The 17276-nt window shown below is 43.7% G+C and overlaps 1 protein-coding gene and 1 pseudogene across 5 annotated transcripts in view; one reads left to right on the forward strand and one right to left on the reverse strand.

Moving 5' to 3' along the window:
* LOC138758103 (transmembrane protein 144-like) overlaps window positions 1-17276 on the reverse strand; it is a 94691-nt gene that overhangs the window by 27158 nt on the left and 50257 nt on the right. For 4 of the 5 annotated variants that reach the window (XM_069926537.1, XM_069926541.1, XM_069926538.1 and 1 more), the window contains 2 exons: window positions 6717-6797; window positions 1573-1681 (listed from right to left, as the gene is read on the reverse strand). In XM_069926537.1, the coding sequence (XP_069782638.1) occupies window positions 1573-1681; window positions 6717-6797 (190 nt within the window). The remainder of the gene's footprint in view (window positions 1-1572; window positions 1682-6716; window positions 6798-17276) is intronic. The other variant, XM_069926540.1, reaches the window with a different exon arrangement.
* On the forward strand, window positions 15380-16947 carry LOC138759623 (isoleucine--tRNA ligase, cytoplasmic pseudogene; annotated as a pseudogene).

Here is a 17276-nt window from a genome sequence, read left to right on the forward strand (position 1 = left end):
CAACAATAAAATAATAAAGGATGGAAATCAGTCACTGCAAGTCTCTGCCAACTGTTGATTTCTCAGGCAAACTTTATACTCAGAGCGATTTATTCCCCCATATTCCCATCAGCTACTAGGTCCCTCCTCCACCCAGATTTTACCACTCATCTGCAGAGTTAGGATAATTTACAATTGCTAATTAACCTACCTACCCCAGATATTTGGAATCTGGGGATACATCAGTGCACCCAGGAGAAACCTGTGTGGACATGGAGGGGGGGAGGTGGAGAGTCGAGCTCCATGTGGACAGCACCTCAGGTCAGGATTGAACCACTGCAGCTGTAAGGAACCAGAGCCATCATCTATTGTTGAGAAACTGCAATCTTGAACCCTCTGTATTCCACATTCTTGTTTCAGGTTTCCATCCTGCATTGGATGCGGGAGGAACCCTAGGGGCAAGATGGTTGCTGAGAGTAGGAAAAGAGTTCAGGTTAGTAGGTGCCAAATGACTGAGGGCCTGGGAAACAAGGGTTTTTTTGCTGAGCGCCAGGTAAATGCAAGCAGGGAAAAGAACATAGATTTGAAAGTCAACAAAATTAAAAATTGATGAGAACATAACAAGTCAAATCAGGTTTATCGTCATCTGATTGCACAAGTACAACCCAACGAAACAGTTCGCCAGTCCTCAGTGCAGAACATGCAGACACACAACCAGATATAATACACATACAGACAAACAATACACAGGCAGAACAAGTATGTAATTTCTTCAAATAAATACATTTTGCTTTGTGAATATGAGAGTGTTGGTTGGTTTTTGTGAGCAGATCCTTGGACCTTCAGCATTTTCGCTGTGTCCATGGGAAGAAACTGTTTCTCAGCCTGGTGGTGCTGGCTCTGATACTCCTGCATCTCTTCCCTGACGGGAGCAGGGGAAAGATGCTGTGTGCAGGGTGGTAGGGCCTGAAGAGGGACCGCAAAACCACTGAGCCTTGCCCACTTCAGTCTTCTCAGGAGTGGAGTTGCTGTTGAACCTTCCTGACAAGTGAGGAGGAGATGTTGTGTGCTCACAATAGGTCACTACTTAAGTGAACTCCAAGGAACTTGGTGCTCTCCACTCTCTCTATTACAGAGCGTGGATGATAATGGAGGGTGTTTGTTTTTGGTCTTCCTGATGTCTACGATTAACTCCTTCATCTTGTCCATGTTGAGACTCAGGTTGATACTCCCACACCATAGCATGAGATTTCCACTTCTCTGAAGGGCAACTCATCATTGTTGCTGATGAGGCCAAAGGTGAACAGTGATGATGGGGTTCTCTTTCAAGGTTCATTTGGGAAAAGCAAGCTTGATATGATGTCAAAGTCTTGGGCAAATCCTTCCCTCCAAAAGCCTCCACCACCCCTGTGCCTCCTCAGCCAGCTTACTGAAAGGTGGGTATTGGATTTTCTCCTTCGTTCCCGGGCCAGCAAGTGGAGAATGCCAATAGGTCACTAACCAATCTAACTAGAAGAAATTGTCATCAGTCTCGGCTTAACATCCGAGTAAATTCAGGTGCTGCTGAGAATTACTTTTGTTCATTTCCCAAACCTGTAAATCTTGCATTTCCTTTTCTGTTTCCTTGTCCTGCATTAAGGGGGATACTTCTTCTGGTGGTGGGTCCTTGCTCTCAGTTTTCACAAATATAAGGACGCCAGCACTGAAATGAGGCAAAAACAATCAGATTATTTAACTAATGGAGTGTAATTTGACCCAATGGGAATAACTTTTACACTATCACTTTAATAAAAATCAATCGTGCTGGTGCCTTTCCAATCTGCCTTGAAATCTGCTCTTTGTTATTCTGTACCAGTAACTCTCCGATAGACTCAGCATCCAATTTTTTTTTTAAAAAGTGACATTGTTATCAATAGATCACAATTCAGAAGGTCCTAGCAAATTAGGTATTGTCCACGCGTGAGAGGAAGGTTTTAATCAAGCAATAAATTCGTATTAAGCTCCTATATAAAGACAGAGTGATTATCCCAGTAATTGCAGTCCTGCTACTTTTAGATTTTTTTTTACTTTGGTGACGTGCAGATAGGGAACTCCTTGAAGGTTTGAGCAAAATTCTAGTTGTTCCATTCTGGAAGGATGCAAACAGCAATAACCAGCTCTTCCCTTCCGTCCACTTGCCCTGACTGTTATGTGACCTCGCATTCGAGATCAATCTGGCAAAATCTGACCTCTGCACAAGGCTGTAACTCCACATACAGAGACTTCTGTATCCAACAGAGCAGAAGCTCATTCAGTATGTGCTTGTAGCTCTGATATGCAGTGCCTGGAGCCGATAAGTAAAACATCAGGATAGATTTTTTGCATGCCCTTCTGCTCAGAGAAGATCTAAGTTAGAGTGCAGAAAATTGTAATTGGGCAAGAGGAAAATAATTATTGTCAAAAATATTGATTATTACAGAAGAAACAGTTGCTTCCCACGGGCAGAGAGACTGATGAACCGCTTATACAAATCCTCAGTAATTCAACTATTTATATAGCAATAATATTTATTTATTTTAATATGTGTATTTAAGTACAGTGAACCATTTGTCTGTTTGTGTGTTTGCAGAATATTGCACTGAGGACACTTGTGGTGAATGTCTGCCAAGCTGCCTGTCTCCCCTCTGGCGAGCCTTGATGTACTAACATTGGCTGTGCATTATCTCTACTGTTAAGGACACTCCCCTTGGATATAACTGTATATGTATCTATTGTCTTTCATTATTGTACCATGAGTTTCTGCTAATAAAAGCCATGATTATTGTTTGACCACATCGTCTTTGTCTACTTCATCAACTGGCACTTCACTTTTATTAGCAGAAACTCATGGTACATTAATGAAAGACAATAGATGCATATACAGTTATATCCAGGAGTGCTGGAACCCCGAAGGAAAGAAAAAGGCAAACTCCTGAAAAATGCTACTTCTGTGATAAGAGCTGGCACCCCAGACAGAAGTGCCTGGCTCGATTTGCTACCTGTAGCTATTGTGGGAAACTTGGCCACTTTGTTAAAATGTGTATGGCGAAAAGTACTCCAACTGATAAGAAGAAGAGAAGCACCAAGAAAATGCATTCTGAAGCTGCAGGAATGAAAGACAACTGTGAAAAGGGGGAATCTTCAGACGAGCAGGCTGAATCAATCTCAAGTGACGACGAGGTGAGATCCCCTGTGATAGCTCAATTGACTCCAAAGCTTGGGGGATGTTACGGACTGGAACAGTCGACTATGAAGGGGGAGGTGAAAGGTGAGACTCTTGATTGTCTAATAGACTCGGGGAGTGCTGACAGCTACATCCACGAGAGAGTTGCCAGAGCCTTAAATTTGTGGAGATATCCAGCGAACTGAAAGATATCGATGGCTTGTAGTGAACTTATACAAACTGTATGGGACAAGTGTAAAATTACTTTAAATTTGCAGGGACATTGCCTGGCTGATGTGTGACTCTTTATTATGCCGGAGCTCTGCGCCCCTGTGATACTGGGGTTAGATATTCAATCTCAGATGAACAGTGTAGTGTTAAATTTCGGTGGGCCACTACCCACACTTACCACTCCCAAACTCAGCAAAAGCCCTTAAAAGGTGTATGGGATTCTTTTCCTACTGCTGCAAATGGGTTTGGGACTAGGCCATGAAGGCACGCCCTCTTTTTGACACTAAATCTTTTCCTCTCTCTCCAATAGCCTTGAAGGCATTCGAGAGAATTAAAGTTGATATTGCCAAAGCTGCACTCTCGTCCATTGAAGAGGATGTCCCATTCCAAGTGGAAACTGATGCCTCAGATTGTGCCTTGGCAGGAACCCTTAATCAAAAGGGCAGATCTGAACTTAAACATCCTGCCATTGAAAAAGAAGCCCAGGCTAAGGGAGGGGGGAAGGTTGCTGACCCGTGGCCTTGTTCTCCAGGACCCTCCACAGTTCTGAGCTTGGGCACTCCGTCATTGAAAAGGAGGCCCAGGCGATTGTGGAAGCGTTCCGCCACTGGCACTACTACCTGGCAGGCAAGAGATTCACCCTCCTCATCGAACAGCGTGCAATGGCTGTCATGATCAGCACCACCCATAAGGGCAAGATCAAGAATGATAAGATCTTGCGTTGAAGAGTCGAGCTGGCCACGTTTGGCTACAACCAGTATAGACTGGGGAAGTTCAATGACTCCCCCGACGCCCCGTCCTGGACCTGCGCTAGCATGCAGTCCGACCAACTGCAGGCACTGCAGGACACCCTTTGTCACCCTGGCGTCACATGCCTGTATCACTTCATCAAGTCCCAGAACCTCCCCTTCACTGTCCAAGAAGTCCAGACCATGACCCAGTCACGCAGGGTTCTGAGCAGAATACAAACCGCACTTCTTCCACCTGCCACAGGCCCATGTTGTCAAGGCCACTCGGCCTTTTGAATTATTTAGCATTGACTTCAATGGCCCCCTGCCTTCCACGATCAAGAATGTCTACTTCCTCGTGGTCGTAGATGAATACTCCCGTTTTCCTTTCACCATCCCTTGCCCTGACACCTCCACAGCCACCGTTATCAGGGCACTGATGCAGATCTTCACTATGTTCGATATCCGGCATTCACCCACAGTGATCGGGGGTCCGACTTCATGAGTGAAGAGTTGCGCCAGTACCTGGTAGTGCAAGGCATTGCGACTAGTTGTATAACTAGCTACAACTCGAGGGGCAACGGTCAGGTGGAGCTTGAAAACGGGGTGATCTGGAAGGCAGACCTCCTAGCCCTGAGATCCAAAGGCTGGTCCATTGACTACTGGCAAGAGGCCCAACCAAGGCACTGCATGCCATTAGGTCACTCTTGTGCACTACTAATCAGACCCCTCACAAGCGTCTTTTCTCGTTTCCCAGGAAATTGGCGACTGGGGTCTCCCTCCCAACATGGCTAACATCTCTGGGACTGGTGGTACTGCGCAAACATGTGCGGGCCCACAAGTCTGACCCACCAACCAGAACTACACCTACGTCAGGTTCCCCATTAGCCATGAGGACACCATCTCCACCATGGATCTGGCACCAGCAGGAGCCCCACCCCCCAATATCATGACTACCCGGCCCAACCTCCTCACCACCCTTGGCCCACCCAGCATCTGGGGGCTGACCTCCTCCCTCCACCCCTCCAGAGAGCCCCTCTCCTAGCGGACCAGACCCACCCAGCCATCCTCCCGCGGACAGGCTTACAGATAGACACCACACTGCCTATACCAATGCCCTCCACGGCTATACCAGACCCAGCCAACCCTCAGGCAACCAGGCCCTCGCCGACCTTTAACCGGGAGCTGACCCTGCGACAGTCCCAGAGACTCCAACGGCTGCCAGATTGCCTGAATTTGTAAATACAACCCAGCACCGTTTTACGCACCCCTTCCCCCCCCCCCCCCACCCCCGGACAATTTTAACAAGAGGGTGAATGTGGTGATACGACCACCAGCCTACTGCAGGGGGCGATCTCTGTACCTGCAGGAAGACCACCTAACGGGCTGACTCCAACTGGCCGGCTGACCTGACTATAAAATGAGCTGGCCCCTCCTGAGCCAGTCATATGGGGAGCCTGGCCTGGTGTTCAGACTTTTATTGGTGTTCAGACTGTGGTACCGTCTTTTGAGTTTATGCTTGCTTGCTGCTACCTCAGTGCACTATAACTTCTAAAGCAAAGTCACTGTTCAGTTGGGAGATTGGGTAGGGCTTATGTGCACAAGTCACAGAAAAGCCAACATTCAGGCATATTGTATGTTAAACTTTCATTACAGGACTAAAGAACTTTTATTGCACCTGTGAGGGGGTTTGGTGAAGGCCCAGCTGGAGTATTGTGTACCGTGCTCTACTTACCTGAGGATGTATTTTTCAAGAGGGAAAGCAGTAAGGTTTCATTCATCTGGTTCAGGAATGGCCAGGTTACCATCAGAGGGGAGGCTGAGTCAATTTTTTATTCTTTAGCATTTTGAAGGTTTTCTCATTCAAACTCAGAAAATCCTATCAGGAGCTTGACATGCTGGATTAGTTTCCTCAGACTGAGGGTCAGCATGCAGAATTTCACTGAAAGGGTTAAGATGAGGAGGAATTTCTTCCTCCAAAGTGCAGTGGAAGCTCATTCAAGACAGGGATGAATAGATTTTTCAATATGAAGGAAAATCAAGAGATGTGGGGACGAGTCTGAGGTAAAAGGTAGAGCCATGATCTTGACAAATGACAGAGAAGCTTCAAAGAGCCAACCGACTCACTCTATTCCTGTTCATACTCTTATCTCATGCTCAGTTATGGAATCTGGCTTTGCTCACTTCGATTCAAAGAAAAGTATCAGGCCATCCTGTAGAACTGGGACGGAGAAAAAGCAGTTTGGGAAATGACCAGAAGTGACGCAAGTAAATTTTTTTTCCTTCCACAGCAGGTTGCAGTCACCTGGGAATACACTAATTGAAAAGGTCTCTAGATGCATATTCAACACCAACTGCAAATGGAATTTGAATAAATATTTAAAAGGGGAAAAAATATTGTAGGACTCCATGGAAAGAACAGGAGAGTGAGATTAATTTGATTACTCTACCGAAGAGCTAGCAAAGACCTGATGTCCCAATGATCTCCCTCTGTGGTCCACCAATGGATGGCTCCATGACCTACGGCAAATATTGGAAGAGCACTATGGCTTCTTCAGTGGAAGTATGGCACAAACATTCCAAGAAGTTCAGTTTACCTTAAAGCTGCCATGGCTGTTCCAATGTAGTTTAGTATGGGACTTGGAACATTCTGTACATTCAATCCAAACCAGCCAAACCTGAAGAAAAACCATGTTAGACATCTGATCACATTTATATAGATGGTATCAGCTTTTTGAATATCACTGTCTGATAATATAGAGATAAATTCCAGTTAAAGGAAAGCAATTAGCATCTCATGTCCAAGCAAATTAAGAAAAGCATAGCAATATCTTTTCTTTGGCTTGGCTTCGCGGACGAAGATTTATGGAGGGGGTAAAAGTCCACGTCAGCTGCAGGCTCGTTTGTGGCTGACAAGTCCGATGCGGGACAGGCAGACACGGTTGCAGCGGTTGCAGGGGAAAATTGGTTGGTTTGGGTTGGGTGTTGGGTTTTTCCTCCTTTGCCTTTTGTCAGTGAGGTGGGCTCTGCCGTCTTCTTCAAAGGAGGTTGCTGCCCGCCGAACTGTGAAGCACCAAGATGCACGGTTTGAGGCGTTATCAGCCCACTGGCGGTGGTCAATGTGGCAGGCACCAAGAGATTTCTTTAGGCAGTCCTTGTACCTTTTCTTTGGTGCACCTCTGTCACGGTGGCCAGTGGAGAGCTCGCCATATAACACGATCTTGGGAAGGCGATGGTCCTCCATTCTGGAGACGTGACCCATCCAACGCAGCTGGATCTTCAGCAGCGTGGACTCGATGCTGTCGACCTCTGCCATCTCGAGTACTTCGACGTTAGGGATGAAAGCGCTCCAATGGATGTTGAGGATGGAGCGGAGACAACGCTGGTGGAAGCATTCTAGGAGCCGTAGGTGGTGCCGGTAGAGGACCCATGATTCGGAGCCGAACAGGAGTGTGGGTATGACAACGGCTCTGTATACGCTTATCTTTGTGAGGTTTTTCAGTTGGTTGTTTTTCCAGACTCTTTTGTGTAGTCTTCCAAAGGCGCTATTTGCCTTGGCGAGTCTGTTGTCTATCTCATTGTCGATCCTTGCATCTGATGAAATGGTGAAGCCGAGATAGGTAAACTGGTTGACCGTTTTGAGTTTTGTGTGCCCGATGGAGATGTGGGGGGGCTGGTAGTCATGGTGGGGAGCTGGCTGATGGAGGATCTCAGTTTTCTTCAGGCTGACTTCCAGGCCAAACATTTTGGCAGTTTCCGCAAAGCAGGACGTCAAGCGCTGAAGAGCTGGCTCTGAATGGGCAACTAAAGCGGCATCGTCTGCAAAGAGTAGTTCACGGACAAGTTGCTCTTGTGTCTTGGTGTGAGCTTGCAGGCGCCTCAGATTGAAGAGACTGCCATCCTCAACATGGTTATGTTTACTCTGTCTGTCCCTTTTAAAATCTTAAACACCTCTATCAAGTCCCCTCTCAATCTTCTACGCTCCAGAGAAAAAATCCCCAGTCTGCACAACCTTTCCCTGTAACTCAAATCTTGAAATCCTGTCAACATTCTTGTGAACCTTCTCTGCACTCTCTCTATTTTGTTTATATCTTTCCTATAATTTGGTGACCAAAACTGTACACAGTACTCCAAATTTGGCCTCACCAATGCCTTGTACAATTTCATCATAACCTCCCTATTCTTCAATTCAATACTCCGATTTATGAAGGCCAACATTCCAAATGCCTTCTTCACCACACCATCTACCTGAGTATCAGCCTTGAGGGTACTATTTACCATCACTCCTAAATCCCTTTGTTGCTCTGCACATCTCAATAGCCTACCATTTAATGCATATGACCTATTTAGATTTGCCTTTCCAAAATGTAACACCTCACACTTATCTGTATTAAATTCCATCAGCCATTTCTCAGCCCACACCTCCAGCCTTCCTAAATCACCTTTAAATCTACGGTAATCTTCCTCACTGTCCACAACACCACCAATCTCTGTATCATCCGCAAACTTGCTTATCCAATTCTACTTCCAGATCGTTAATATATATAACAAACAATATTGGACTGAGGACCGAGATCCCTGAGGAACTCCACTAGTCACTGGCCTCCAATTGGACAAACAATTTTCTACCACTACTCTCTGACACCTCCCATCCAACCATTGCTGAATCCATTTCACTACCTTCTCATTTATACCTAATGCCTCCACCTTTTTTCCTAACCTCCTGTGGGGAACTTTGTCAAAAGCTTTACTAAAGTCTAAATAGACAACATCCACAGTTTTCCCTTCATCAACGTTTTTTGTAACCCCCTCGAAAAACTCAATCAGGTTTGTCAAGCATGATCTACCCCTGACAAAGCCATGCTGATTACTCCCTAGCAATCCCTGTACCTCCAAATAATTGTAAATAGCATCCCTCAGAACACTTTCCATCAACTTGCCCACCACAGACGTCAGACTCACAGGCCTATAATTCCCAGGTTTACATTTAGACCCTTTCTTAAACAGCAGAACCACATGCGCCAACCTCCAATCCTTTGGCACTACCCCCGTGGCCAGTTACATCCTAAATATCTCTGTTAATGGCCCCACTATCTGTCCACTAGCCTCCCTGAGTGTCCTTGGGAATATTTTGTCCGGTCCCAGAGATTCATCCACCTTTATCTTTTTCAACACAGCCATCACTACCTCCTCGATTATCCTTATATGCTTCATTACCTCCCCACTATTTTCCTTTACCTCAATTGGTTCAATATTTTTTTCCCTAGTGAATACCGAGGCAAAGAAATCATTCAAAATTTCCCCCATTTCCTCTGTCTTCTCACTCAGCCTACCCTCACTATCTACAAGGGGTCCAATTTTATCCCTCACTAATCTTTTACTTTTAATGTACTTATAGAAACCCTTTGGATTTATTTTTACTCTGTCTGCCAAAGCCTCTTCGTGCCTTTTTTTGGCCTTTCTAATTTCTTTCTTAAGAAAACGTTTTTCCAAAAACATCTGTGACCACAAGGTCATCAAGCAGTGAACAGCACAGAGCATAATGCACACACTGAGAGAAGAGTACTTGATACACCTGGTAGGGTAGTCCAGCCAGGTTACCTAGCAGAATGCCTCATCGCAAGTGCTCACAAACAAGCCTCAGGACTCAGCCTTGCTGGCAGTAAGAGGAACCCTCCAAGTGCAACCAGAACATCACATTGTCTCTGAGATAACTGCAGTGGAGTGGAGACTATCGTCCACCTCTTTGCTGAATTCAGATTTGCTAAGGGTATGTGGAGAAGGATGTAAGGGTCCTTGTCAAGGTTCATCCCCTGCGATAGCATGACAGTGAACTCTCTGATTTATGGGTGTTTTCAGGATACATGCAGAGGCAGCCATCCAGAGCTGCTGGAAGATCATTAACTTGGTGAAAGACACCTTTGGTCTGCCCGAAACCTTTGGGTCTTTCAGCACGCTGAGATGTCGGTCTCGGAATGCTGCCGACTGGCACAATCCAGGCTGCTGGAATACATGCTGAGAGACTCGCTGAGGCTTGGTGCAGCCAACATAAGGGCATTGTGGGGAAGGATGACAGTCTAGGTCCTCCATTTACCAATCACTGAGGGGCTGAGACTCAGGAGAAGTCTATTAAACAACAGAGGGGGAGTAACAACAAGGTGCCACAGTGATTTAAATAGAGAACGTATGTACCAACATACATTGTTGGAAATGTATGGATACAAAGCTAAGGATGTGAAAAGACTGAAAGGTTTCCATTTTTTTCAAATGATTTATTGTGAATAAAGTTTATTTTGAGGAAAAAGACAATGGTGATCTTCCAGTCTGTATCGAGTTTCCCTGATGTAGAGGCCACAACAGAAGCACCAGATATAGTTGATGGCATCTGCAGATTCACAGGTGACGTGTTGATTCACCTGGGAGGACTGCTCAGGGTCCTAAAAGATGAGAGAGGAAGTGTGGATGTAACAGTTTGAATGGTCCAAGGGTGAGGGGGGGGAAATCATTAAAGATTTACCCCGATGTACTTCACGTATGAATTTTTCTTAAAAATACATTATACCTGTTTCTACGGTTATAGGTGATCTTCTCCAGGAGAACACAGTTATGTATTTCTATCTTCCAGCAGGCTAAACCTAGTTGGGAATCAGACTTCCAAGTAACTGCTATGCTTTTCCTGGTCACTGCTAAAGCGAACTTGATTTTTAATTGATATTTCGACAGCCTCATTTTAGGTCTTATGTCTTCTAAATTTCCCAATAAAAATAATTCGGGTGCATGAGGGTATCTATTTTCAGTAATTTTTTTTCACCCAGGACATTACCCAAATCTTCCCAGAAAGGCTTCACTTTAGGGCATCACCAGGTTGAATGCAAGAAAGTATCTAATTCTTGACCACATCGCAAACATTGGTCTGATATTTCCGGTTTCAATTTATGTAACTTTTGTGGAGTAAGGTATAACTGATGCAAGAAGTTATGTTGCACCTTACCTTAATCATGTTAATCATGTTGTCCCGACATAAGTCGGACCAGCAAAGTGGATTAATTTCAATACTCAAACCTGATTCCCACCTTTGTCTTGATTTATCAAGCCCTAGTTTAGGGGATCCCACCTGAAGTAAGGAATACATTTTTGAATTTTTTTTTGCTCTATTTCGATAAACTGCAGTAAGGTTAGCACTGGACCTAATTTGTCCCTTAAATAAGATCTTAACTGAAGATAGCTGAAAAAAATTATTTAAAACTCCATATTTATTCCTAATTTGCTCAAATGTCATAAATTGTCCCTGCTTATAACAATCCTCCATGCACTTGACTCCTCTCTGGGACCAAGTGTCCATGATTTTATTACCAATGTTAATGGATTTAACATCTTTTGAGCCAGGGATGTTTTAGGTGAAAGAGTCCCCCACCACCCCCCCCCCCCACCCCATCCCCAAATTGACCATTAATTTTATTCCATATTGTTATTATTAATAGGAGGGCTTCTTTAGGGCCGGATAATAATTTAGAATTCCATTTATATATAAGGTTTTCTGCTATCCTCTCACCAACCTTTTGCAATTTGAATTTTACCGATGGGCGGCCTAAAAATATTATTTGAAATAGCGACTGCTTTCATAAGACACTGCATCTTGTTGATGTCCTCGTAGGAGTGAAGACTGATGCCCATGATGGTGCTGGCCAAGTTCGAAACTCTCTTTTTCTGTCCTGTGCACTGGCACCTACATACCAGACAGTGATGCAGCTCGTCAGAATGCTCTCCATAGTACACTTGTAGAAATCTGAGTCTTTAGCGACATGACAAATCTCATCAAATCTTCTCACAAACTATAACCACTGACAGGTCTTCTTCATGACTGCATCAACATGGAGGCTCCCAGGACAGATCTTCAGAGATGTGGACACCCAGGAATTTGAACTTTTTAACCCTTTCCACTCCTCACTCCTCAATGAGGACTGAGTTGTTCAGTCCTGTGTTCCCCCTCCTTAAGCTCCTTAGTTTTGCTAACATTAAGTGCAAGGTTGTTGTTGTGATGCTACTCAATTCTCTGATCTATCTCCCTCCTGTATACTTCCTCATTGCTGTCTGTGATTCTGCCGACGACTGAGGTGTCATCGGCAAATTTGTAGATGGCATTTAACAAAGTAAATATATATAAATATTTTGGAATAGTTTACTTGGTTACAGGATATTATTCATCAATCTCAGTCTTTATCAAAAAAACTTCCCACCCTGCAGTCCTGATTCTGATCTTCCTGTGAGTTAAAGATACTGTGTCATGGATAGTAGGGGCCATCAATAATTCTTTGAGTTCTATTTAAGCAATTCTCCTGGTAAATGTTGTCAATAGAGGTGTAAGAACCATTGTCGGTTTGGCCATGGGCGTTGGCAGCGTCCAGGGGTCCGGAGGCTGCACATGTTCAGCATCTTCCAGTGTGCTTGCACTATTGACTAGGGTTGGCGCATGCCCGGGGGTTGCGCACATTTGGGGGTTAGTGAGCCCATGTTGACTGGTTGGTGGGATAGAGGGCGAGTGAGTGAGGCTCTGATATTTTCTGTTGACCGTTACACATTGGTCATTGGTTGTTAGACATTACGTGTTATGTTAACGAGGAGATTGATTGGTATCGTTACCACATTACAAAGATCATGACTATATTATTAGTCCTTTTGTGCTTACTAATAAACATTTTAAAACACATCTGGACTTTGTTAAGTATTTATTCGAATGTGTCATAGTAAAGAGCCCACTTCGCCTCTGAGGGGCTTTTTTATGGATAGCAGTGGCTTTATTTTAGTCAGCAGAAAGTTATTGAATAGGACTGAATTGGACATTGCTGGGTCCTTATCTGCTCCACCTGCTCTTCCAAAGCATGCTATTCTTAAGTTCTTTTTGTCATATAACAAGAACAGCCATTTCATCCTTTTCCTTTATACATGTGGATGCAGTACTAGAAACTCTGGAACTTGATCCAGAAGAACTTCATTTGCTTCTCCTGCTTCCAACACTTGATACACTGTCACTTGGTTGTAATTCATCCAGCATGTCAGATGTTGCCTTAATTCTTGACTCTTTCCAGTTGGAATTGCACATCCTTTGCATCTTCGTCTGCTTCACCACCATTTTGTGACACACCTTCAGTCAGTTCCAAGTTGCTGACTTTAAATTCAGTCGATGGCTTCTGCAGTGGTTTTAATCGTGCCTCAATAGCAATGTTGGCAACAACTAGATGAGGCATATGTCCTCTTTCTAAGAGGATGTTGTAAGGTATCAACTACATGCATGAGCTTGATATGCTGCTAATATGTTGGTCATCATAAGGATGACTCAGCCCTACCAGCTAAGGGATGACTATATGGAGAACTGTGGCCTGTGATTTCCAGGAAAAACATAAACAAAGAACTACCTTTAAGGATATGGTGGATTTTGTTGAATGGAATGTGGAGATTGCAACAGATCCAGTATTTGGAGATATCAAAGATGCTCCAATAGTGAGCAGAGATGTGGGGAAGTCCAAGTCACAGCCTCATCCAAGGATAAAAGGAAGCATCTCTTCCACCACTGTGACAGTTGCAGATAAGGAAAATGATGGAGGAACTAAGGAAAAGAAGAGTGTGCCTGTGAAGAGCTGTTTTTTCAGTGGAGGTGGACATGCTTTGGAGATGCATTCGCAGTTGGAAAAGAGGGTACATAGGCAGAAAATTGGTTTCCTAAAAGAAAATGATGTATGTTTTGGCCATCTGTGTAAATGACACATCAACAAAAACTGCAGGAAGCAATTAAACTGGAACGTCAGTAGTTTAAAGCATCCCACATGCTGCATATCCACCAAAGGAAGAAGGAAATGGAAAAAGAGCAAGCAGAAAGAAAGGAAGCTGCTGTAAACAGTGCTGTAGCCATTGTTCTGACAAGTGGTCTTACTAGGGCTGGTGAGGATAGCTCCAAACTCTCCATAGTACCTGTACAAGTCAAAGACAGGAAGGGGATTGCAACAGTGCAAACTTATGCATTTCTTGACCCAGGTAGCATCATTTTGCACAGTGAGACAAATGAATGAGGTTAATCTTCTGGGACGAAGGTCAGGGATTTTGTTGAAGGTCTAAGAAAAGTCATTGAAACCAGCATTGTTTCAGGCCAAGAGGTCGCTGGACTGGACAGTAGCTATTTTTGTGATCTTCCAGGCAAATACACCCAGAAGATTATGCCTGTGCACAAAGGAAAGATACCACATCAAAATGCCATTGATGGGTGGTCTCATATGAGGAATGTTCATCAACCTGAAATTAGCTCTGAGATAGAGTTGCTGATTGGCTCAGATCTGGAACCACGAGAAGTAATTGAGAGTGACTGTCAAAACCATGCTTGGTTGGACGATTAATGGACCATTAGGAGGAAAAAAATTATAATGTTCAGGAGCAGTTTAGGACTGACTTTCCTGAGGGCCTCAGTGACGACCAAGAACCTTCAAGAGAGGACAAGCAGTTCTCAAAATCTGCCATGCTGGTCGATGGATTACCTTTAAAGGAAAGTCCTATGAAGGTGTGTGTTAATCCCTTGGACACAAAGTCTGATCTGGAAGTCCCAACAACTAGAACCATTATGGATCTTGAAGATGAATCTGTTCTTCTTCATCCTAATCATGAAATGGTGGGCGTAGCTTCCTTAATTAATCCCTGATGCACAATCTATTCTCAATGATCCAATAGCCCATTTTATATCTACTGTTCCTGTGTAGGTGCTATTGTTGAAGTTTTAAAATACCGCCAGAAAGACGTGGATGCTGCAATGCGAGCTGTAAAGCAAGAGCTTGCTGTCCAAGAAGGTATAACTTTGGAATGGAAACAGAAGCATGAGGAAAGCCTTGCATGGAGTGCAGACGTGAAAAAGGTCATTGATGAATATGCTAAAATTGATTTTCAAATGATGGAGGACTATGACAAAAAGAATGAAGAGGCCAACGCAGAGCTAGAGAAAGTTACAAAAGAAAAATAGCAAGTCTTAAAGGAGATGAATTGAATTGAAACATCGTTTTCTGAGTCGCTCAAACGATTTGAGAAACAAAAGGAAGTACAGGAATGGATGTGTTGGATTCAGGATCTTCATAAACTGGAAGACTCTAAGGTTGATGGATGCTTCAAACCCACAAACTTTGGAATAGTGACATCTGCTTAACTGCATCATTTTGCTTATGTGTGTGAGGATAGTTATGAAACTGTTGGTTACCTGTTACTACATAATAACCATGGTCAGAAAATGAGCAAACATAAGAAGAATTACCCAGATCCAATTCACATTGTTAACACCCATATTGCAGAAGCATGGAGGCTGTACCTTGTTAATTCCCCTGTTGTAAGAGCAGAAAATTTACAGTTTAAAGAAGGAGTGAGAGATGTTCTCAACCATGTCTTCCTACCTTGGTACAATGCACAGAGATTCCTTATTTAGGATTGCAGAAGGAGAAGGCCATTCAATTTTGTTTCAGTAAAGATACAATTGAAGACAGTGACAACATCATGGATAAATAGATGCTTTCATTTACACAAACCCTAATCCAAATTTTCAAAGCAGAAATGGAAGCATACAGACACTGTCATGCCCAGACTAGTCAAATTTGTGGACATGCTCACAAACTGGTATGTGTGAATGAATTGTAGAAGGTTAAAGGGTGAAAATGGTACTGAGAATTGTGAAAGAGCTTTGGAAACTTTCGACATGTTCCAGCTGATGGCACCCTTTACATCATTTATCACCAAACTCATGTAACAGAACATAAGGCACTTGGTTGATCCAATCCTCTGGAGAAAATAAGGATACACAAAGCATTCACTACCTCATGCTCCCACAAATAAGGGAACCTGTTATTGATAAACATATTGAGACAGCAGTTGCTCAAATGCAGTCAGTTATTGAGCTTGGAAGAGTGATACGAGACAGGAAGACCCTTCCTGTTAAGTACCCTTTGAAAGAAGTTATGGTTATTCACCAGGATTCAGAAGTACAGAAATAAATCAGATCCCTGAAAAAATATATTCTAGAAGAACTAAATGTTTGTCAGCAGATATTATCCATAGACAAAGACAAGTATGGTATTCGTCTTAGGACAGAACCAGATCACATGGTGTTGGGAAATTGCCTGAAGGGAGCATTTAAGCCTGTTACTGTAGCTATCAAGGGACTTCAAAGTTTCCAGTTGGAGGAGTTCCAAAAGACAGGCACCATTGTTGTGGAGGGACACGAACTTCATGAGGAAGAACACCATCTTATATATACATTTGATGCAAGTACAAATGTGCTCAGTATGAAGCCCATTCTGAAGTCCAAGCTTTGGTGCTTTCCGATGTCAAACCTGACCGATCAACGTTGGATGAAGGAATTGTGTGAGAGGTGATAAATTGTATCCAAAAGCTTCGAAAAAATGCCCATCGTGCCATCAGATGAGATCACGATTTATTATAGTTCCTAACCAACAGGAGCAGATTTGGATAATGTTATTAAGAATCTTGGGAACAGGAGAAACTTCTTTGAAGCCCTATCCTGTGACAAATTCTGCTGAAATGATCATACAAGAAAGAACACAGTTAAAGGGCTTAAATCTTGATTTGACTCTTGTGAAAGGTACCTCAGATGCTGGTGGGCCCAAACTGTGGATCTGTCAATGTCTGTGGATGGGAAAAAAGCAAGACGGTGTTATATTACTCAAAAATTCAAACGGATATGTAGGTCATGTTTGGATCAAGACCAAAACCAGCTTTCTGAGCAGACCCATCAACAAAGTTTGCCTTCTCCAGGAGACAGAGGAACTTAGACAAGCCCAAAATTGACTTTATTTTGTTGTTTTTTTGGACCTTTCCCCTTGCCCACTACACAGACCACGGACTTTACTGGTCCAGATTGGTGGTAAAGATCACTCTTTTCAAGGCTATGTGATTGTAACCTCTGGCCTATGAAGAATGAAGAAAGGAGATCTACATAATATTGGAATTTACTATATTTGATTGTCATTTATAATTGTGTAATTATTATTTGAGACATAATAATTGTGGGTCGGTGTAAGAGCCAAAGGCTCGTTGTTTACCATTGTCGCTTTGGCTACGGGCGTTGGCGGCGTCCCAGGATCTGGAGTCTGCGCACATTCAGCATGTGCTATTGA

This window comes from Narcine bancroftii, chromosome 3 (genome assembly GCF_036971445.1).
Source record: "Narcine bancroftii isolate sNarBan1 chromosome 3, sNarBan1.hap1, whole genome shotgun sequence".
NCBI lineage: Eukaryota > Metazoa > Chordata > Chondrichthyes > Torpediniformes > Narcinidae > Narcine > Narcine bancroftii.